Source organism: Mytilus trossulus, chromosome 1 (genome assembly GCF_036588685.1).
Source record: "Mytilus trossulus isolate FHL-02 chromosome 1, PNRI_Mtr1.1.1.hap1, whole genome shotgun sequence".
In the NCBI taxonomy this organism is placed as follows: Eukaryota; Metazoa; Mollusca; class Bivalvia; order Mytilida; family Mytilidae; genus Mytilus; species Mytilus trossulus.
Genome location: NC_086373.1, coordinates 74,087,312 through 74,105,474, shown reverse-complemented (window position 1 = coordinate 74,105,474; position 18,163 = coordinate 74,087,312). Strand labels below are relative to the sequence as shown.

General features: G+C 30.3%; 1 protein-coding gene across 1 annotated transcript; it reads left to right on the top strand.

The window, feature by feature from the left end:
• The first annotated feature begins 2,684 nt into the window (after positions 1 to 2,684).
• On the top strand, positions 2,685 to 16,102 carry LOC134684901 (uncharacterized). Its single transcript, XM_063544221.1, has 6 exons — positions 2,685 to 2,866; positions 10,812 to 11,043; positions 11,561 to 11,769; positions 13,497 to 13,664; positions 14,095 to 14,197; positions 15,293 to 16,102. Exons 1-6 carry the CDS (start codon positions 2,821 to 2,823, stop codon positions 15,858 to 15,860), a joined length of 1,326 nt encoding a protein of 441 aa, XP_063400291.1. The 5' UTR covers positions 2,685 to 2,820; the 3' UTR covers positions 15,861 to 16,102.
• Positions 16,103 to 18,163: the final 2,061 nt, after the last annotated feature.

The following is an 18,163-nucleotide window of genomic DNA, read 5'->3' as shown; positions in this document are numbered from 1 at the left end:
CAACGGTCTAATATATATAAACAAAAGAGAAACACGTATTTTAAAACTACATAAACAAACGATAACTACTGTACATAAGATTCCTGACTTAGGACAGGTGCAAACATTTGCAGCGAGATTAAACGTTTTAATGGTACCAAACCTTCTCCCTTTTTCTGAAACAATAGTATAACATCGCAATATAGAAAAACACACGATAAAATATCAATTGGAAGGCTTAACTCAATCAAAAAACGTGAATGGAAACAATTGATAGCATGTCAGAGTGTGGTTACTTTTAAGATAAGGTCGGTTTGACTGAAATTTTCTTTTCAACCCTTCAAGTAACATTTTTCCTTCTTATGATCACACAAGACATCAAAAGAAGCAGTTTCACTCTAACTGTAAAATGACAATCATATGATCACGTATACGGTTCACGTTAGATACACTAGGGTCTATTTTGTTACTTATCAGAACATAGGGTATCTTTACTATCGTGTCAGTTTACCTGCAAATTAAAGACATTTTCCTTCACGTGTGACAGGTGGATACATTACATGATAGGTTGGTGCATTTGTAATGTCAAACCAAGAGGCAAGAGCGGTAGCTCGAATCACTATTCAGAAGTGTGACGTCGTGCTTATGCGCATATCCTCTATTGTGACTTCGTCGAATGAGACTCGTCACTGGATGTGTACTTACATCAACAACACAACGGATGACACATGATGAGCAGGGCATCGGTTTTGTTAGGGTTCGTGTTTCTCAATTTTTAATGAAATACTTAACATCAAGTCACTTTTGATTATTGATCAGCAACACAACGGGTGATACAGGATGAGCAGGACACCTGGGATTACCCCCGGTTTTGTTCGGGTTTGTGTTGCTCGATCTTTAATGTCATATGAAGTATTTTTGCATTGCAGATTCCCTGTACTCTGTTGCAAGGATTTACAAAGTAGTACTTTAATGTAATTACAATAAAAGTACTTGTCGGTTGTGAGTGATTATAATACTTACCATGGTAATTATAATTTTATCATATTCGTCAAAGTATGCGACAACTTTACGAAGGATAATCACTGATAACCTATACGGTAAAGTTTATATATGTATATCAATATTGTTAAATCCTCTTAAATATTCTGAATGGTTTATTTTTGCTTAAAACAAGAATTTCCTATCCCCTGCTTCTACTTATCCCTCTTCCCACACTCGACTGAATGTAATTACGCCTATACTATCATCTTTTAAAATTCTCTTTTTTGCATTATTTAATTAAATTGCTCTGTAAAAATTTCAACATATTTCTTATGTCTTTATTGTATAGTTTAAAGCTGTTGAGAAAAAAATATTAATAAGTCAAAACTAGTATTGCGATTGAGAAGGAAAATAACACTTTTTTCATAATGAAGAATAAACAGTTTTAGTAATTATTACCTTGTATGTCAATACTTGATGTTAAAGTGTATAACTGCATAAATATTTAACTGCTCAGTATATATTTACATTTACTCAAACTTAAAAGGTTTCGTAATATTAAAATATTCATATATAATCAACCAAATATACGTGCTTGTGCAAACTTATCTTCTTAATTCAAATCCACTAAATTTAAACCTAGCCTTTTATAAATTTAATGTAAATAAATCTGTTGGTTCTATATTTCAAAATGCATTGTTCTCCTTTAATCTACGGAATTGGCTTATAACAATTAAAGTTAAATGTCTGACTATGGTCCCCTTTGTCTTCTGACATACAACCGGAAAATGTATGCTACAAAAATATTATACAAAGATTAATGTATATTTGCACTCACATTATCATCCAAAGATTAGATCTATATTGTAGACTAACTTTACTATTCAGGCTGACAATTAAAACGAAAAACAGTTCAATATTAGGAGATCAAAAGACCTAGATAGTTTCTGTTGAAGTTTGGTGCAACACGGAGATGATCTGAAAGTCTAAATAAACATGTATAAGATTTCAAAGGGTTACTTCGACGAACTCGACTCGCTCACTCAAGTATCCATGCAAAAATGATCAACCAACAATTATTTTATATCAAGACGGTCCTCGGTTTCAACAACGACAACTAAGCATTTATTCAACAGAATCTATTTATGATTGTTTAAGGAATGTTTTGAACTCACTTTACGGTAAAAAAAAAAAAAAACTCTTCAAAAAACCCATTTTTCCTATCAATAAAAGCATATTTTTTCCTAATATTATACTTTTTTTTCTGCAGAGTCCTCCTATTCTTTCTCATATTCTAAAATAATGTAACATTCAACAAAAGATTTGATATAATGATTATTATGAACTTTATGATTTGATCTTTTCTTTGGGAACTAGAAATTGTTTCACTCTTTCCACGGAAGTATTAAATTGAAAATATAGCACTTCCATGCTCATTTCAAGCATAATATTTTGTCCTGCTTACTCCTATATATAGGTTTCTAATATTGTTTTCACATATACTCGCAAATATTTTATTGTTTTAGAATTATTGTAATCCTTTATATGTACGTGGTGCCATTACCAATACGGCTCCCTGTGCGGCTCATAGTAAACCTGTTATACAGTAATAAAATTTAAGCAAGTATGATCCGCTTAACCACTCCTCGGTAGCCTCCTGTATATTTTAAAAGGACACGTGATCGATAAAAATCTTGATCGACCAATGAAATGATAAATTATTGTAGAAGTTTTCTTACCAATATTAATCAGATATTATTTACAATGAATCTGAGATAATTACACAAGGCGTTAGTAATTAGCCAATACTTGATCTTGTTGACTTTAATTATTGACATTTCTGGCTAAATTTTGACCATGTCGAACGGAAGAATTTATCTTAAGTTAATATTTATCTTCAGTGGTAAGTTAAAATATTTTTTTATAGTAGAATTCTTATTTATTTTCCTGTAACGTAATAATTATTTCAGTTGTGTATTGAAATTTAAATCTCTTGGACTATAAACTAATCTATTAGTCTTTGTTCATGTTGTTAGATCGATTAAAGTCCATAAAAAGATTTTAAATGTATTTTTTTTAACAGATAAAAGACGAAGAAAGAAATGTGAGAAATTTCACAACATTGGTTAAACTTTGATAAAACTTGCAAAAGAACAACGTATATGTTTATTTTAAAAACTGAATCATGAATAGATCCGAATAAAATCATCATATAATTAACTTGTTAAACTGCTTAAAGAAAACGAGTAAACAGGGTATAAAAAGTAAGCAAACACAGTTACTATACAAATACATTATAAACAATTTGAATAGTGTCACTGCACTTCATTCTTTGTCACCGTGACACGTTACTTTTTCTCAACAATGTCAACACCTTAAACTTTTTACAATGTCTTATGTTTAAAACAATAAAATGTATTCGTTCGATCATTAAAAGTTGACGGAATCTTTTGATGGAATACATTTATATATACTGATGTACTGATGAATTTCTAAAAATAAACTCACGACGAACTTCCCATAAATGCTGATTTCATGATAACTTAAGAAAATAATAATTTTATAAAGCCTTAAGAAATTTGTTTTAAGACATCAAATAAAACGTTTTTGGACATAGGCAAGATATTTACCGTAATGTCTGATACATTTTAATCTACATTTTAATGAAGATGATATCTCTCAGTATATACCGGGACACCTTCCTACATTTTATGTACTAAGAATTAGCATTTTGTCTTCAGGCTGTCAGACAATAACTGTGATCACCCATGTAGAAATATAAAAACATACAGGTTATGTATAAATTTGGGCATTAAGACAATACACGGGTTCCAGTGGAGAGAACCACACAAGTATATATGGTCATTATTTCATTAATATAAAAAAAAAAAGGAGATGTGGTGTGATTGTTAATGAGACAACTCTTCACAAGAGCCCAATGCCATAGAAATTAACCACTATAGGTCACCGTACGGTACGGTCTTCAACATTAAGCAAGGCCCATATCGCATTGTCGGCTATAAAGACTGAAATACCGTAATCTGTATGGATTTGACAATAAGTACTTTTTAAGTTTTATAGGACATGTAGGGGATATGTGTCGTTCTTATTCACAATGACAGTAGCGGATATTTGAGATCTAATAATATAATGTGAAACGCTCTCAACTATTTTGCATGTCAATCTTTTGTAAAAAAAATCGAAGGTCTGTAATAGAAATGTTTTGTTGTCATGAATGCTGTTATAAGTAGAATCTTTTTAGTCAGAACATGCTCATGCTTCAAATTAACTGAGATCCAGAAACGCACTTGGGTTGGTTAAGCGCTCTGTTAACGGAATTTGTCTTATATCGTTATTTTATTTTTAATATAGATGTACAGTATACCATCCGGCGTATACCCATAGCATCCTTAATTATAATTCTAAGTTCGTTGAAATATACAGGATTCAAAGATCTTTTTAAATAAATAAGTGAAAGGACATCATCATTATAACTAAAAAAATGAAAGGAATTTGTTTAAAGATTTTCTTCTCACTCAAATCTCTCGAAAGTATATGTTTTCTTTATCCTATCCATGTCTGAGACAAATCCTTCGACGAGACATTTTCAACTATTGTATAAGTTTACATAAAATTTAATATATCATAATTTTTCTAGGTTTAAACCGTTACAAATTTTTTTCTATAAATAAGTGCATGTTGGCTGTCTAAACAAGTTCGACAGTTAACAGTTTTATATTATATGCAAGTTGAACATCATCCGAAACAAGAGAAGCGCCTTTGTTATATTTTCAATGCTAAAAAGTCATTTCATGGTGATATGATCGGTTAAAATAAATAATTAAAAACAACTTTAAAAAAGGATCTGAACGTAAGATTTCTATATATAATTGTAAAAAAATTATGATATACTATTACATAAGTTAAAAATGGTTCGACTAATATGTAGACCAGCTCTCGTATAATCGTTCTTTATACAATGGGTTTGTTTAACCTGGCAGAATAAATTGAGTCCTGTATATGATGTCAACTTATTAAGCTTGACTGGCAAACTATGCTCCTGACTTTGATAAATGAAACTGGAATGACTGTGTAAATTCTATGAAAAAGAAAAAACAACAAAACGAAAATATGAAATTGAGTTAAATGAATTTCAAAATTACTGATTGAAGTCGGTAATGGCTTACTTTTGATGTAAAAACGTTTTGTATAAACATTCAAAGTAATGTACCTATATATGTCTACATAGATATCTACATTTCTTTAAAGTATACAGAACACAAATCTATTTCTTATCAATTTTAAATTCAGTTATCTCATTAAAATTCAAAAGAATCTTGACGCATATTTACTGTTTAATTAAATGTCTGCCCACCCGGGGTAAATGAACAAAATGCATTGAAAGATTGCTTTATACATAGATAAAATTCGTCATGGGTACGCATTAAACTGAATGGCTAACTGCTTTTATGAAATTTGTCATGAGTTCAATTCAATGCAGTTATTGTAGAAACCGTATCAGAAACGTTATGCTTTAGCGCACGTAATACATACCGACTTTGGTTTATATGTAAATCCAAGTCTTTTTGAAATTGAAAGTTTGAATGTAAATAAAAAATTGGATTTTTAGAGAATTAAATTAAATATCTAATGAAAGTAAATTGCTTTTGCTACTATGATGAATTATGGCATCCGTGTCATTAAAATTGAATTATACTTACCCTATAATAAAGAAGTAGATAAAAAGGCGGATTTTTTTAAGGAAATCTTGCTTTCTTTAAAATATACTTTGTAATAAAAAAAGAATTTAAATTACAAATAAAACATCAAGAAAAGATAGTGGCTAATGTTGCGGGGAAATTGGTCGTCTGATAACTTATCTGTGGAAAACTTCAAGTGAAAATATGAAAGTAAGAATGTCGGCTGGACAAAGGGTTAAAGCACTTCTTCTAACAGTTAAACATATAATTTGACGCTGATCGTATGACAACCATGATGATTCTTCCCTTTCAGATATTTGTAGAAAAAGATACCAGCATATTATCAAATGTTTAGCCAAGTTAAATCATCAAATTGTCAAAAAAAACGATGCAATATATATACATAAAAATCCATCCAACAAACTATAACAAAAAGAAGCACGATCTTTCCCTCTATACTTGTGTCATTAAAAGCAAAGGAAGTTTGTCCCAATGAGGTGTTATGGTTGGTGTATTTTTTGTGACCTAAAAGTACTCGATATGATGTTGATTTTTTTATATTACGGGATAATATATATTATAATCACTTATTTTATTAAGGTAGCATAATCAGTTGTCTCCGTGCGTTATCCGAAGAACTACCAATAGGTGTATTGTAACTGTATCCATTGATGTCCTCGACTTGAAGTACATATCCAAAGAGATAAAACCTTAATTTCAGTTCTCGAAAAGCTAGTTATTAACAAACATAAGCTACAGAAAGCAATTGGAAACAAATGCGAGCTCATGAAAGTTTCAAGATATATATTTCTTTCTTAAACTGGCTGCGATTTGTCCGTCCATAAGATCATTTACTAATTCTGAATTTTTAACAATGAATTTGAAATTTATGTGAATACCGGTGCATTTGATTCATAATATGGACTCTGAATTCTATGAGACATAGTAAGGTTATTACGATAGTCGCGTTTATTATTTCCACAGCACAAATTGCGTATGAACTAATATAAAAATTCATTGTTGACCTGGGGGAAAATAGCATTTTCACAGCTATTTCACTCAAAGTTTCCCATATGAAACATGTAGTTTAAACGGATCAGTAATTCTAATTAAGATGATGTAAAGTACTAACTATTTATAGATATCATCCTAGCGAGAGTAGTTATTCCATATAAAAATACCCGCTTAGTTTTAATTAAAATATTTCATTTTCATTCTTATTAAAAAAAGACGAGAATCTAAAACCGGAAGTTGAGCTCTCACAAAATTAATGGATATTCCATGTTGAATATTGATACTCTTGATAAATCACATGTGCAGAAAAACGGACTAGAATTTGACGCATTAAACAAGTATTGTTGTTTCGTCACCGTAAAATTAACATCCAAGTGAAATGAACATTTACTTCAAAACTGTATGAAATCGATAGAAAACTCAACGTGAATAGATACTAAACAATTGAACATTAAGCTTCCAGATTCGAATCAAGCTTAATTACTATAATATTGAAATTATAACGACCCTAGTGATAAACGAACAAAAGATGGAGAAAGTGTGTGCATGTAATATATATTCCTATATATTTTGTTTGTAACCACGTAAAAACCAATATGAGAATTACGGACATTTAACTTAAAATATTATTATAATCGATGTATTGTAAATAACCTTTTGTTTGATAATTGGTATTGCACATCAAAGACCGTTATGCAATGAGAGAAAAACAATAGAAATAGATTTTAAACAAATCGGTTATTTATGGACTTTCGTAGACACATTCAAAAGTAAACTTCAAAAATGAGGCTCTTGTGGCTAACGAGTATTGAGCTTGTAAAGTAACTTAAAACAATAGTTATACACTGCTTAATTATTCCATGCAATCAAAAAAATCAATAGTGGGAAGCTTTGGGTGCATATATTTGGCAATTCGAAAGCTGACATACACAAAAAAAATATTTAAGAATACTCTTTAAGAAAATGTATGTGTTTATATATATGGGGGCGTTCTTTATACCACGTACAAAAAAAGTCAGAGAAAAAGACAAACGATTTCGTATATTTATGTCAAAACCGAGTGAAATTCAACACTCTATTCAATGATCTCAAAACAAACACTTAAACAAGTGAATTATTCCCTATACATGTCCTGTAGAGTCATTTAACGTTTGCTTATAAGATTTTAACTGTCTTCAAATATTATCTTATATATAAGTAATTCAATATTTTTCTAATCCTCTTTTGACATGTTTTAATCTGTTTATGGGATTTAAATAAAATGTTTGGTTAGGTTAACTTGGTGCGTATTATATCACTAATAATATTTACTGACAAAAGCGGGCAATGCATAACAGCAAAATCCGCAACTTAATATATATCATTAAATACCAATCATGTTACGGTCATTCTCTAACTTATTTCTTTTGTAATAGAACTATATAATAATTCGCTTGTCTAACTTTGCAAGAACCTTTCGAATTGGATACTAAAATTTTGCATCTTTAGGTAATAAGTCTTATAAGAAAACAGCTCAAACATCTACAAAACTAGATATGTATACATATTGCGTTTCTTCCTCTAATAAATCTTCACCGAAAGATTTCTTCTATAAAAAGATGATGATTTGAAGTTACTAAATTCTTATATCAGACATATTCTCAGTTTAATTTTTCCAACAGGCATTTTAGTAAAATATGTAAATTATTATATTTTATGTTAATATTCATTTAATTGAAATTTTGCTAGTAAACTATTTGTTTTAGTTTTCCGTTTATATAGATTTTTAAAATATTTCAAGTTATATTTACTGTACTTCTGTAACAGCGTATTTTTTACACTGCATATATATTTCTGTAGTATTTCTGTATAAACTATAGGTACTCATTTGAATTACATCAACAGCAATAATTTATACAATACATACATAAACACTAACTATGTGACAGAATGTGTTACATAGTAATACTACATACATATTATTTCGACATTTCGGTTTCTAAGCTTAAAAGATATAGATATAGATTAACCTAACCATGTAAAAGCTTTTCAGAAGTTGCACCCAAACATTTTGTTATTTGCGCGCTAACGCGCCAAAAGGGTTCACATTGTGGCTTTTGGTTGATTTTTGACCGTATAAATATGTAGACAACCTAATAATCTATACTTTGAAGACCATAATGTGACTTATCAACTCAACATTTTGTTGGTTTTTTTTGCTGTTCATTTGCTGTCTTTCGCATTTTTTCCAAATTTTGACGAATGCATATATCGTTTTTGTAAATGAATCACTTACCGCAAATTTATAAACATAAAAAATAAACTAATCAATTTTCAGTTAATGTACATGTAATATCAAAATAAGATTGTGATTATAAAAAGGATAACTTGACTAAGCATGTAATTTATCATATCATAGATGTCAATATAACGACTCTTTATTTTCTTTCTTTTTTTTCTTTCTTTCATCCATTATGCAATTTGCAAACTATTATAAATGTTTACGAAAGAGATTATCATACATTCAATCAATAAATAAATCATCAATGTGTGATCACACATCCATGAAGCCATCAGTACTTCAAAAATGGATGATGTCTTTTTTATCTGGAAAACCTTTTTGTAGAACATGTTCGAAAGTAAGAGATCCTGAAACAGGATGAGTATTTTGTTTTCGGCTACTTCCGATATTGAGCAATACCAAAAAACTTTAAAAATTGTTACCATGACAATCAATTGATTAAATCTTAAACACCGGAAGCGATCCAATATGGTAACTAATTCGAGGTAAAACCTTTGTAATCAAGTCACCATATAGATTAACAACAAAGTCAATCAGTGGCGATACTTAAAGACCAAAACGAGCCTTTCATGACATGTTACGGCATAGTGATAATCTTAAAATGCCTCATTTGAGCAATCAATGACTGAAGCTTCCCTCGTTGTCAGAAAGGTTTTGTGTAACACGCAATTAGCATTAGATAAAGTTCTAATTAGTACTAATATTTTTCTCTTAAATTACCATCTATTATCACGCAATGGAAGGAAATTAACACAGAACGTTAATTTTTATAGAAATGATTGATGTCATTATGAATATATTAAACTCGCAAAAAGAACATATTGAAAAAGAATCAAAATTAACAAAAAACGAAGGTTTTCTCGCTTACCTTTAACGTACGATTCTTTGATTTGACTAGAAGTTTATCTGATTTTGTAACAAATTGAAAATAATTACTATAAATTAAACAGTAAATTATTTATATATTATAATTTTATAATGTACGTTATTGTGTTGATGTGTTTTGTGCTAACCTGCTACTGTAGATTATCAAAACCTTGTCAATCTTTAAGTAAAATGGCAGTGATTTGCATTTTGCATGACCAGTTACAAATGTTATGCACTTAGATGTCATGACCCACTTTACGACCATATAAAAATAAGAGACAGTCAAACGACTACTTAATTGGTTCCTCTAAATTCATTTGACTTTAAAAAAAATAATTTAATAAATATTTAATGTTAAACGTAGAGTATCTAAGGTATAATGTTGGCAGTTGACCATAAGAGATCACAAGACGGAGACATCGAACTTAAAAGTACCAATGAGTATTTAGAATATACGGCATTGTAAATGAAGTAAACTGTTCTATGTTTTCTAATACATGCATGTATTCAAACGTCCTTAATCAGTTTGGACGTATTATGGCGTATTTTAAAATACATAGAGGACACTCAGGCCTCCACTGGTAAGAGTAGTTGTATTCTACATCGTGTAGTGTGAAAACTGATTAAACAAAATATTTTCAAATAAATGTAACCTCTGAAAACGATAAAACTGGCTTACGAAAACACAAATGTAAGGTTCATGAATTTATTGTACCGTATTCATATATTCACATTATACATATATTGAAAATAACATTAATATATGAATAGTGTATGATTACTTGACAAAAAGCGCTAGAAAACGTCACAACAATATAAAAAAACTAGAAATACCAATACCTTCTTTCTTTTTTAAAACAAAGCAATTTAAGATAAGCGAGGTATGCTTGTTGTTTTTATTGCTCCTAAGTTGATACTAGTATATGACATACTTAATATAATGTTATATAACATTGCATATATGCTTTTTATTTACTTAATTTCAGTCCCAGCAGTAGTCTTAGGAATAACATCGACAAAATATATGACACACTATTGCCATCACAATGTTATATTTGCCAACTCCAGTACCATTATAGAACTGACCAATAATCTTCTGGAAGTGGAACCGAAAAACCATATTCACTGTGCAGCAAAGATAGTGACAGACCCTGGCTCAAGATTGCTGCTGCATTTTATTACATTAGATATTTCATTTCATAATCTATCACCCGACAGGTAAGAATAATGAAAATATAAATAAATGTCTTCTCAGTAAATCTAAGATATACAGAAGTCGATACTATTTTATTGTTTTGTAATGCAGATATAATATCTGTCATTCTTTAAAGTTCAAAATGGTTTGCCGTTAACTTCGAAATATAGGAGTACAAGGAAAATCTGCGTCACATTAATGTTCCACTTGGTGTCATCATGAGCACATTTAGACATATTAACATATTGTATTATTGCAATTACAAAAACATATATTCAACTATCAAACACGTCTTATTATTAAATTTGTTTTTTTATTTAAATAGGCACAACTTCTTGCAATCCACAAAAAAAACCATAACCCGTTCTAGCTTGTTGTAACTGAAATTTAACTGACTATAACTAAAATATACCCAACTGGAACTTACTTTATTTAAATAGTTTTCATCAATTACACTAAAAAAAATGTATGAAAATACGGACACCTCTTTTTTAAAAGTAGAAGATTCTTTCTTTCTAACAGTTTTATTTCCTATTCTAGACTTCATATATATGACTACAGTCGGAAAGGTAATGCTTCCCAGGTCTCTCCAGCAGGAGGATTGTATGGTATATATGACCAATATTATACACGTACCAGTTCCGGTGTACAAGACTATCTGTCGTCTGGTAACATGTTCCGGTTAGATTACATGGGTAAACCTAGTTTACTTTACCGAGGCTTTAGAATATTGATAACATCGGTCAAAGGTTTGTTTCCACTTTATTTTATGTATCTTTAATAAGTAAACAGATGCATTACTTGAATCTTTAAGTAAACAGATTCATTATCAATAGCCGCATTTCTGTTTTAAACTTCAAAGTAATTTTTTTAAATAAATAAGGTGACGAGGGATATGTAGAATTATAACTATGATCATTGCCTTGCTTTTATGTTTATTTTGAAGTATGATAAGGATTTGTTCTATTCATCCGATCATATAAGAATGTCATATTGTCTGTACATTTCTGGTAATTTAAAGTCATAAGAAACCTCAAGTCAGAAAAAATAATGCATATGTTTTTTATAACTCAATGGATAGTTTTCATTATAAAACTTATGTACATATACTTTTTTCTTAAGAAAATTCTTTAATTTATTCATATTTAGAAGAAGTTTACTTTATTTGAATTGCTTCCTTCCAGCAAGCAATTCCCCCGACATATTTTCCGTATGCAAGGTGACCTCAGTGTGACCCATCTCGTAAAAATCCGGTGACCACAATACGCATGGATGTCCTTAAAATAAACTATTATCTGTCACTGATTTACATGTTAAACACGTGCTCAATTTCCATGCTTTTTTGTTTATTTTTCGTCAATTGTTGACAAACAGGTGACAATCGTTAAACTTCGGCTTCAAAACACGAACTTTAATTACCTGCCATATTTTCACAACAACACTGACCGATTGAAAAAAAAAATTGACGATTATACGAAATTTACACGAAAAAAATGATAAATTCGAGTACAGAAGACTAAGTTTATGATGTTTGTATGCGTTGGTTCAAGAATTGGAAGAACATTATTTTTCACCGGCCACTCGTTTCTTATGACTTTAAACAACGGGAAATATTGCTGTAACGTGAGAGGCTTTATGAAACTTCTGCATTCTTTTTATTGTCAACTTTTTAGAGCTTATTCTTGAACGATTCTTATTATTAAGTAGATATCTTTTGTATAGAAGATATCCTATGAACTAAAAATATACAAAACTTAGTAAATAGTTTACAGAGCAACAAAACAATAGCCAAATCAGATTCACAATTTGCTTCACCGATGTTCTAAAAGATTTAACTTTTAATTTGCCTGTAATTCTGAACAAAATGCATTCTTAATCTGAATAGAATATAAAATATCTCAAAATTTAGTTCTTATAGTAGAGTGTTTTGATAACCAAATGCGTTATTCAATATGGATCGACGCATTCTTTAATTACTAATTCAATCAATTGGAATCACAAACATCGATCGTTACCAATAATAAATGTTCAACTGTTAATAAATTATTTCTCTTTGTTTAGTTTCCTCTCTGTTCGACGTATTTCACACTGGTCTTGCCACTGAGATTATTATCATTATTACTGTTTCGCCTCAAACTAATAGTTTGCATTCCTTTGTGATGAAAACTAAGAAGAAAAGTCCACTTCTAGTAAAATATATGATTGATTCTATTTTTTATTATTAATATTTCTTAATGGTTAATTTTGAACTTATTTGTCATTAATCATATCTAAAATGGTGTTTTTTTTCTCAATATAAATATATAATTATAAATATCAAATACTAAACTAGAAGATATAAGATACTGCACATTTCAATAAATCATATTAATTTCACAGAGAGAAAGAAAAAAAATTTCTAATGCTGAATCGAGAACAATAATACATGCAAATTCAAATTTATGTTCATTAACATAGATTTCTTTTTATTCCCCAGATCCCAATCCGGATGGGGGATGTGCCAGTTTTCACTCTCGTTGTTCTAAGGGATCTATCTGTATACCTACAAGTACTTTATGCAATGGGGATCATAACTGTGGAACAAAAGACGACAGCGATGAAACCCAATGTAACTGGGTTTTATCTACAGGTTTGGAAGAAAAATGTAAGTATCTAAGATTAATCTAAAAAAGTTAATTTTGTCATACATATAAAAATAGTACAATAAACTATAATCAACTTCTAGAAATGTAGAACTTCTATGTCATTTGATCTCTTATTTTTATACTTTTTAAACATGTACTTATAACAATAATTTTTAAGAATAAAAAAATAATTCAATACAGAACTTATATCAAGTAAGGGAAACAAAAATGGGTGTAAGTATATACAGCTTGTATCTATAATAAAAGTTGGATGTACAAATAAAAGTAATTGTATACATTTTGAAAACTATTTTTTAAGCCTTTTTCCGTATTGACTATATATGATATATGTTTTTGATATGATACCAGTATTTAGTATCTCAAACAATTGATGTTAGTAATAAAAATATAATTTAATAATAAAAAAACTCTGCTATTTGTATATTTCAGATGCGATTGGTAATGTTATAACAGCCGGTGCTCTAGCCAGTTTGTCGTTTGTTCTAGTCGTTGTTTTAGTATTCGGAGTAATTTACAGAATCAACAAAAGAAGGTAAATCTAGTATTCCATGTAGAATATTGTTGCATTGATATCTCTTATATCTAATGTGGTAGTCACTCTTTGTCTATCTTTGGCGTAATGCATTCCCTTTGAAGGCGGCAAATCTAGGAAACTCCTCCTGGGTTTATTCGTCTTTAAAAGATCAAAATCTAAAAAAAAAATCATTGAAGGTTGATCATGCACGTTATATTTGGCGGTTTGTTTATATATATAAAATGCATTAAAATAATCTTTTTACAATGACTGTTTCGCCAAAACAAGCTTCTTGCAAGAATGTTACCCTCAGTTCAGTTTATCTAAACGACGATATTAAAAACATTAGCTGCACAGTGTAACCTTTTCAGTGTTATTCTATGATTTTTATTGTTCTGTCTTTCAACTGATCTTTTTAACGAATTTAATTATTATCGACTTATTAAAAATAGTGTTTCTGAAGGCACAGTGGTAAGTATATAATATAAATAGCTTACCAAACATACTGGCTAAAACCAGTAAAAGCAGATGGAATTATGGGTTACTGATAAAGTATAGATGTACTGTCTTGCATGTTTGGGCACGTTGGATTATATATGCTTTACAAACAGCTTAATAATTTAATTATAAAAATTATAGTTATGCTATGATTAAAATAATGGTGATTGGAATATTGATAATAAAATTCAGAACTGAAATAGGGAATATGTCAAAGAGAAAAAAAACAATCAAAGAGCAGATAACAGCCGAAGGCCACCGATGGGTTTTCAACACAGCGTGAAAATCCCGCCTCAGCTGGTCTCTAAATAAAAATGTGTACTAGTTTAGTGCAAAGACTTTTGAACATCTTCCGTAGTATGATAAATAAGGTTTTCTTCGTATGGGTCATTTTTTCCCAGAAGCATATGTGTATGATTTTTGTAAGAAATGTCTAGTTGCAGTTACAACTGTTGGTGTTGAGTAGTTCTAACGAGTACAAAATCTATTTCAGAAACCTAACTTATGCTCTCGGAAATCATATCTTTGTTAAACAAACACATTTGTTTTTCCGTTGAAATGTAGTCTTTTCAAATTTCAAAAACGTAAAACTCTGTTTACTATTTTGTTATATAGCTATTTACGGAGAGAAAGCATTCAAGTTCATGCTAGAAGGAATGCAGATGGAAAATGGAAAATTACAAATGACATGGGTTTGACTGCTCAGATATACGCACCACCGACATATGATGACGTTGTAGCAGACGAAGAGAACGAAGAACCGCCACCAGCATATGAATCGTTGCCATGTTCAGTTCGGAATTCTTGTGAGTTACGACATATCCGAAGTGGTTCACTTACAATTATATGCGTCCCAAATAGGGATATACATCTGCATAATGAAGCTTTAAACGTCTCAGAAATGCAATGTTTTATTGTAAGTTCCGAAGAAGAGTTACACACAGACAGTAACGAAACTAGCACATCAGAGCCTTCATATGTACAAGGTAGTTGTACAGATTCTGACATTTCAAATCAATTTCAAAATATATCCACTGGCGAGCAAGGTCAGGAATCCGCTAGCTCACAATCAGATAATTCCTCATCAGACAACAAAAAAACGGATTCTAATGAAAATTTGATTCGTCCAAAATTAATAGGAATTGTGGATGATGGAATAGAGTATATGGACGACAATATGTGATTTCAAATGCAATCGTTATTTTATGCATTTATTTATTGATTATTATAATTTATTTTTAGCCATTTGTATATGCCTTTAGATGCCAAAATGATATATGGTGCTTATGTTATATGACAAAGAACTTTATCAGTTATATGATAGATTGAACAACAATGAACTTTTATTAAACAAGACATTTTTTACTTGTTACAGAATGAAATTGTTAAGGCTTTAAAAATTAAAATCTTAGCAGGTCTTATTCATAGGTATTTATTAATTTTAGATTGTGCAAACTTCCAGCCTATATATATATCAAAGGGCATCAACTGAACGTTTATCTACCTCTTTTCAGACTAGTTTTCAAAAAGCTATTGAAACTGAAAGAGTGAACAAAATAAGTTGATGGCGACATCAACATTTTAATGTTTTGAGACAACTTCCTTTTTCGAGAGTTTACAATCTTGTAAAGAACCTATCCTACCGCCATGACTAATATGTTGTCTTCTCCGCAGATGAAGCTCCAAAGTTCATCTTTTTTTGTATGTAAAGTATATTACATAAACTTTTTGATAAATGAATTGGGTATTGACAATTAACTTGGAGTCTCAAATAAAGGCAACAGCAGTATACCGGTGTTCAAAGGTCAAAAATCGGTTAAGAGAACACTGATACGAGTTACAAATTAGAACCGAGGGAAACACAACAACTATGAGAGGGAAAAAAGGAACAACAGAAATACTGAACATATACCCCACGATACTTACCAAGAAGGAAATCCTGCAAAGTCATAGGTCATTTCTATTTTCCTTTGGAATTTCAACCAATGATAAATAACTGGACCTTTCGTGACTGTATTGAACTGAATTGCGTAAGCGTCCTTGAACTGCAGTATAATACTGTTGCATTTACTGATACGACTTATGTGACTGTCATACAAGTGAGAGGGTTAGCTAGCTTTAAAACCAGGTATAATCCATCATTATTTGCATACGAAAATGCTTGTACCAAGTTAAAAGATGACAGCTGTTATCCATTCGTTGATGTGTTTGAGCTTTTGGTTTTGCCATGTAATTAGGGAATTTCCTTTTTTTATTTTCCTAAGAGTTCAGTATTTTGGTGATTTTACTTTTTACACAAATCTTTATATTGCTTGGTCTTCCAATTGCTTCACGAAACTAGTATAGGCCTCTTTCGTAATTATTAACATTGATTTCATCGGTAAACAAACCCGAGCTTCAAAATTATAGTGAAACTTTCTATTGTAGAGGTAATGATAATAGTTTGTAGATACCAAAAATCTAAAAAATCTGATAGAGAAGGTACAATCAAAGAGTCTTTCAGGCAATGAGAATAGTTTGTAGATACTAAAAATCTAAACATCTGATAGAGTAGGTACAATGAAAGAGTCTTTCATCTTGCAATAATATAACACATTTTACCTTTATACAATTACAAAAGTATTCTCCATTCTTAAATATAAGCCAAATAAAAGACTTGGTCCTGGTTTGTTTCATGAAAAAAGGCTAACGCAGATACATGTTTCTTGTCGTATGGAGGGGTTCATCGTACTTTGTTAAACAAGCTCTGAACTAAACAAAAAAAAATCTCTGAAACAGATATGATCAAGAACCTGAATTTTATGAACTGACAACGAATTTGTTAGTTTGTGGAACGTGTTTTTCAACAAACAATCAGCATTCTCATGGGAACAAACTTTAATTTCTTAAAGATTCGTTTCTTTTTTCCAATTAGATTGACTTCAAACAAAAGAATCTAAGGTACAAGAAGCTAGAATTGTTATTTAACTTCACTGTTTTGCTATATAGATGATGCGCACTCAGTCTATATTTTGGTTATATTCATTTGACGTAGATCGATACTTACACATTGTGTTATTGTGTTCTCGTAATGGACTGTTAACCCTTCCTGGATAGTTCCTGTTAATCAGTCTTTGGTTTGCAGTGTCGTGTTGCGTCCTTATGATTGCCTATGGCGTTGTCTGTTTACCTTCGACACAAGAATTTGAGTGCTGTACTTTTGACATCAGAATAACCATGTACTGAAATACATGAAGATATATTTGTGACCTTTTATGTTATCTTAAAACATTTGGCCTCGAGGATCAATTGAGAGACATTTATTGTCGAAATGTACATTCGTTGCAGAAAACTGATACCGTTATTGATATTATTCAACCAGATCTGAACTACTCATTAATGTTTACTTTTGGGTACTGATTGTCTTTTGTGGTATTCGTTTTTGCTATGAAAATGGGACGAAAGATACCAAAGGGAAAGTCAAACTCATAAATGGAAAAAAATGAC

Bases quoted from the DNA above. Each gene is read 5' to 3' on its own strand.
- LOC134684901 (XM_063544221.1), top strand. From the start codon at position 2,821: ATGTCGAACGGAAGAATTTATCTTAAGTTAATATTTATCTTCAGTG. The intron at 11,044-11,560 runs GTAAGAATAATG...TTCCTATTCTAG, and splicing joins CATAATCTATCACCCGACAG to ACTTCATATATATGACTACA. The intron at 11,770-13,496 runs GTTTGTTTCCAC...TTTATTCCCCAG, and splicing joins ATTGATAACATCGGTCAAAG to ATCCCAATCCGGATGGGGGA.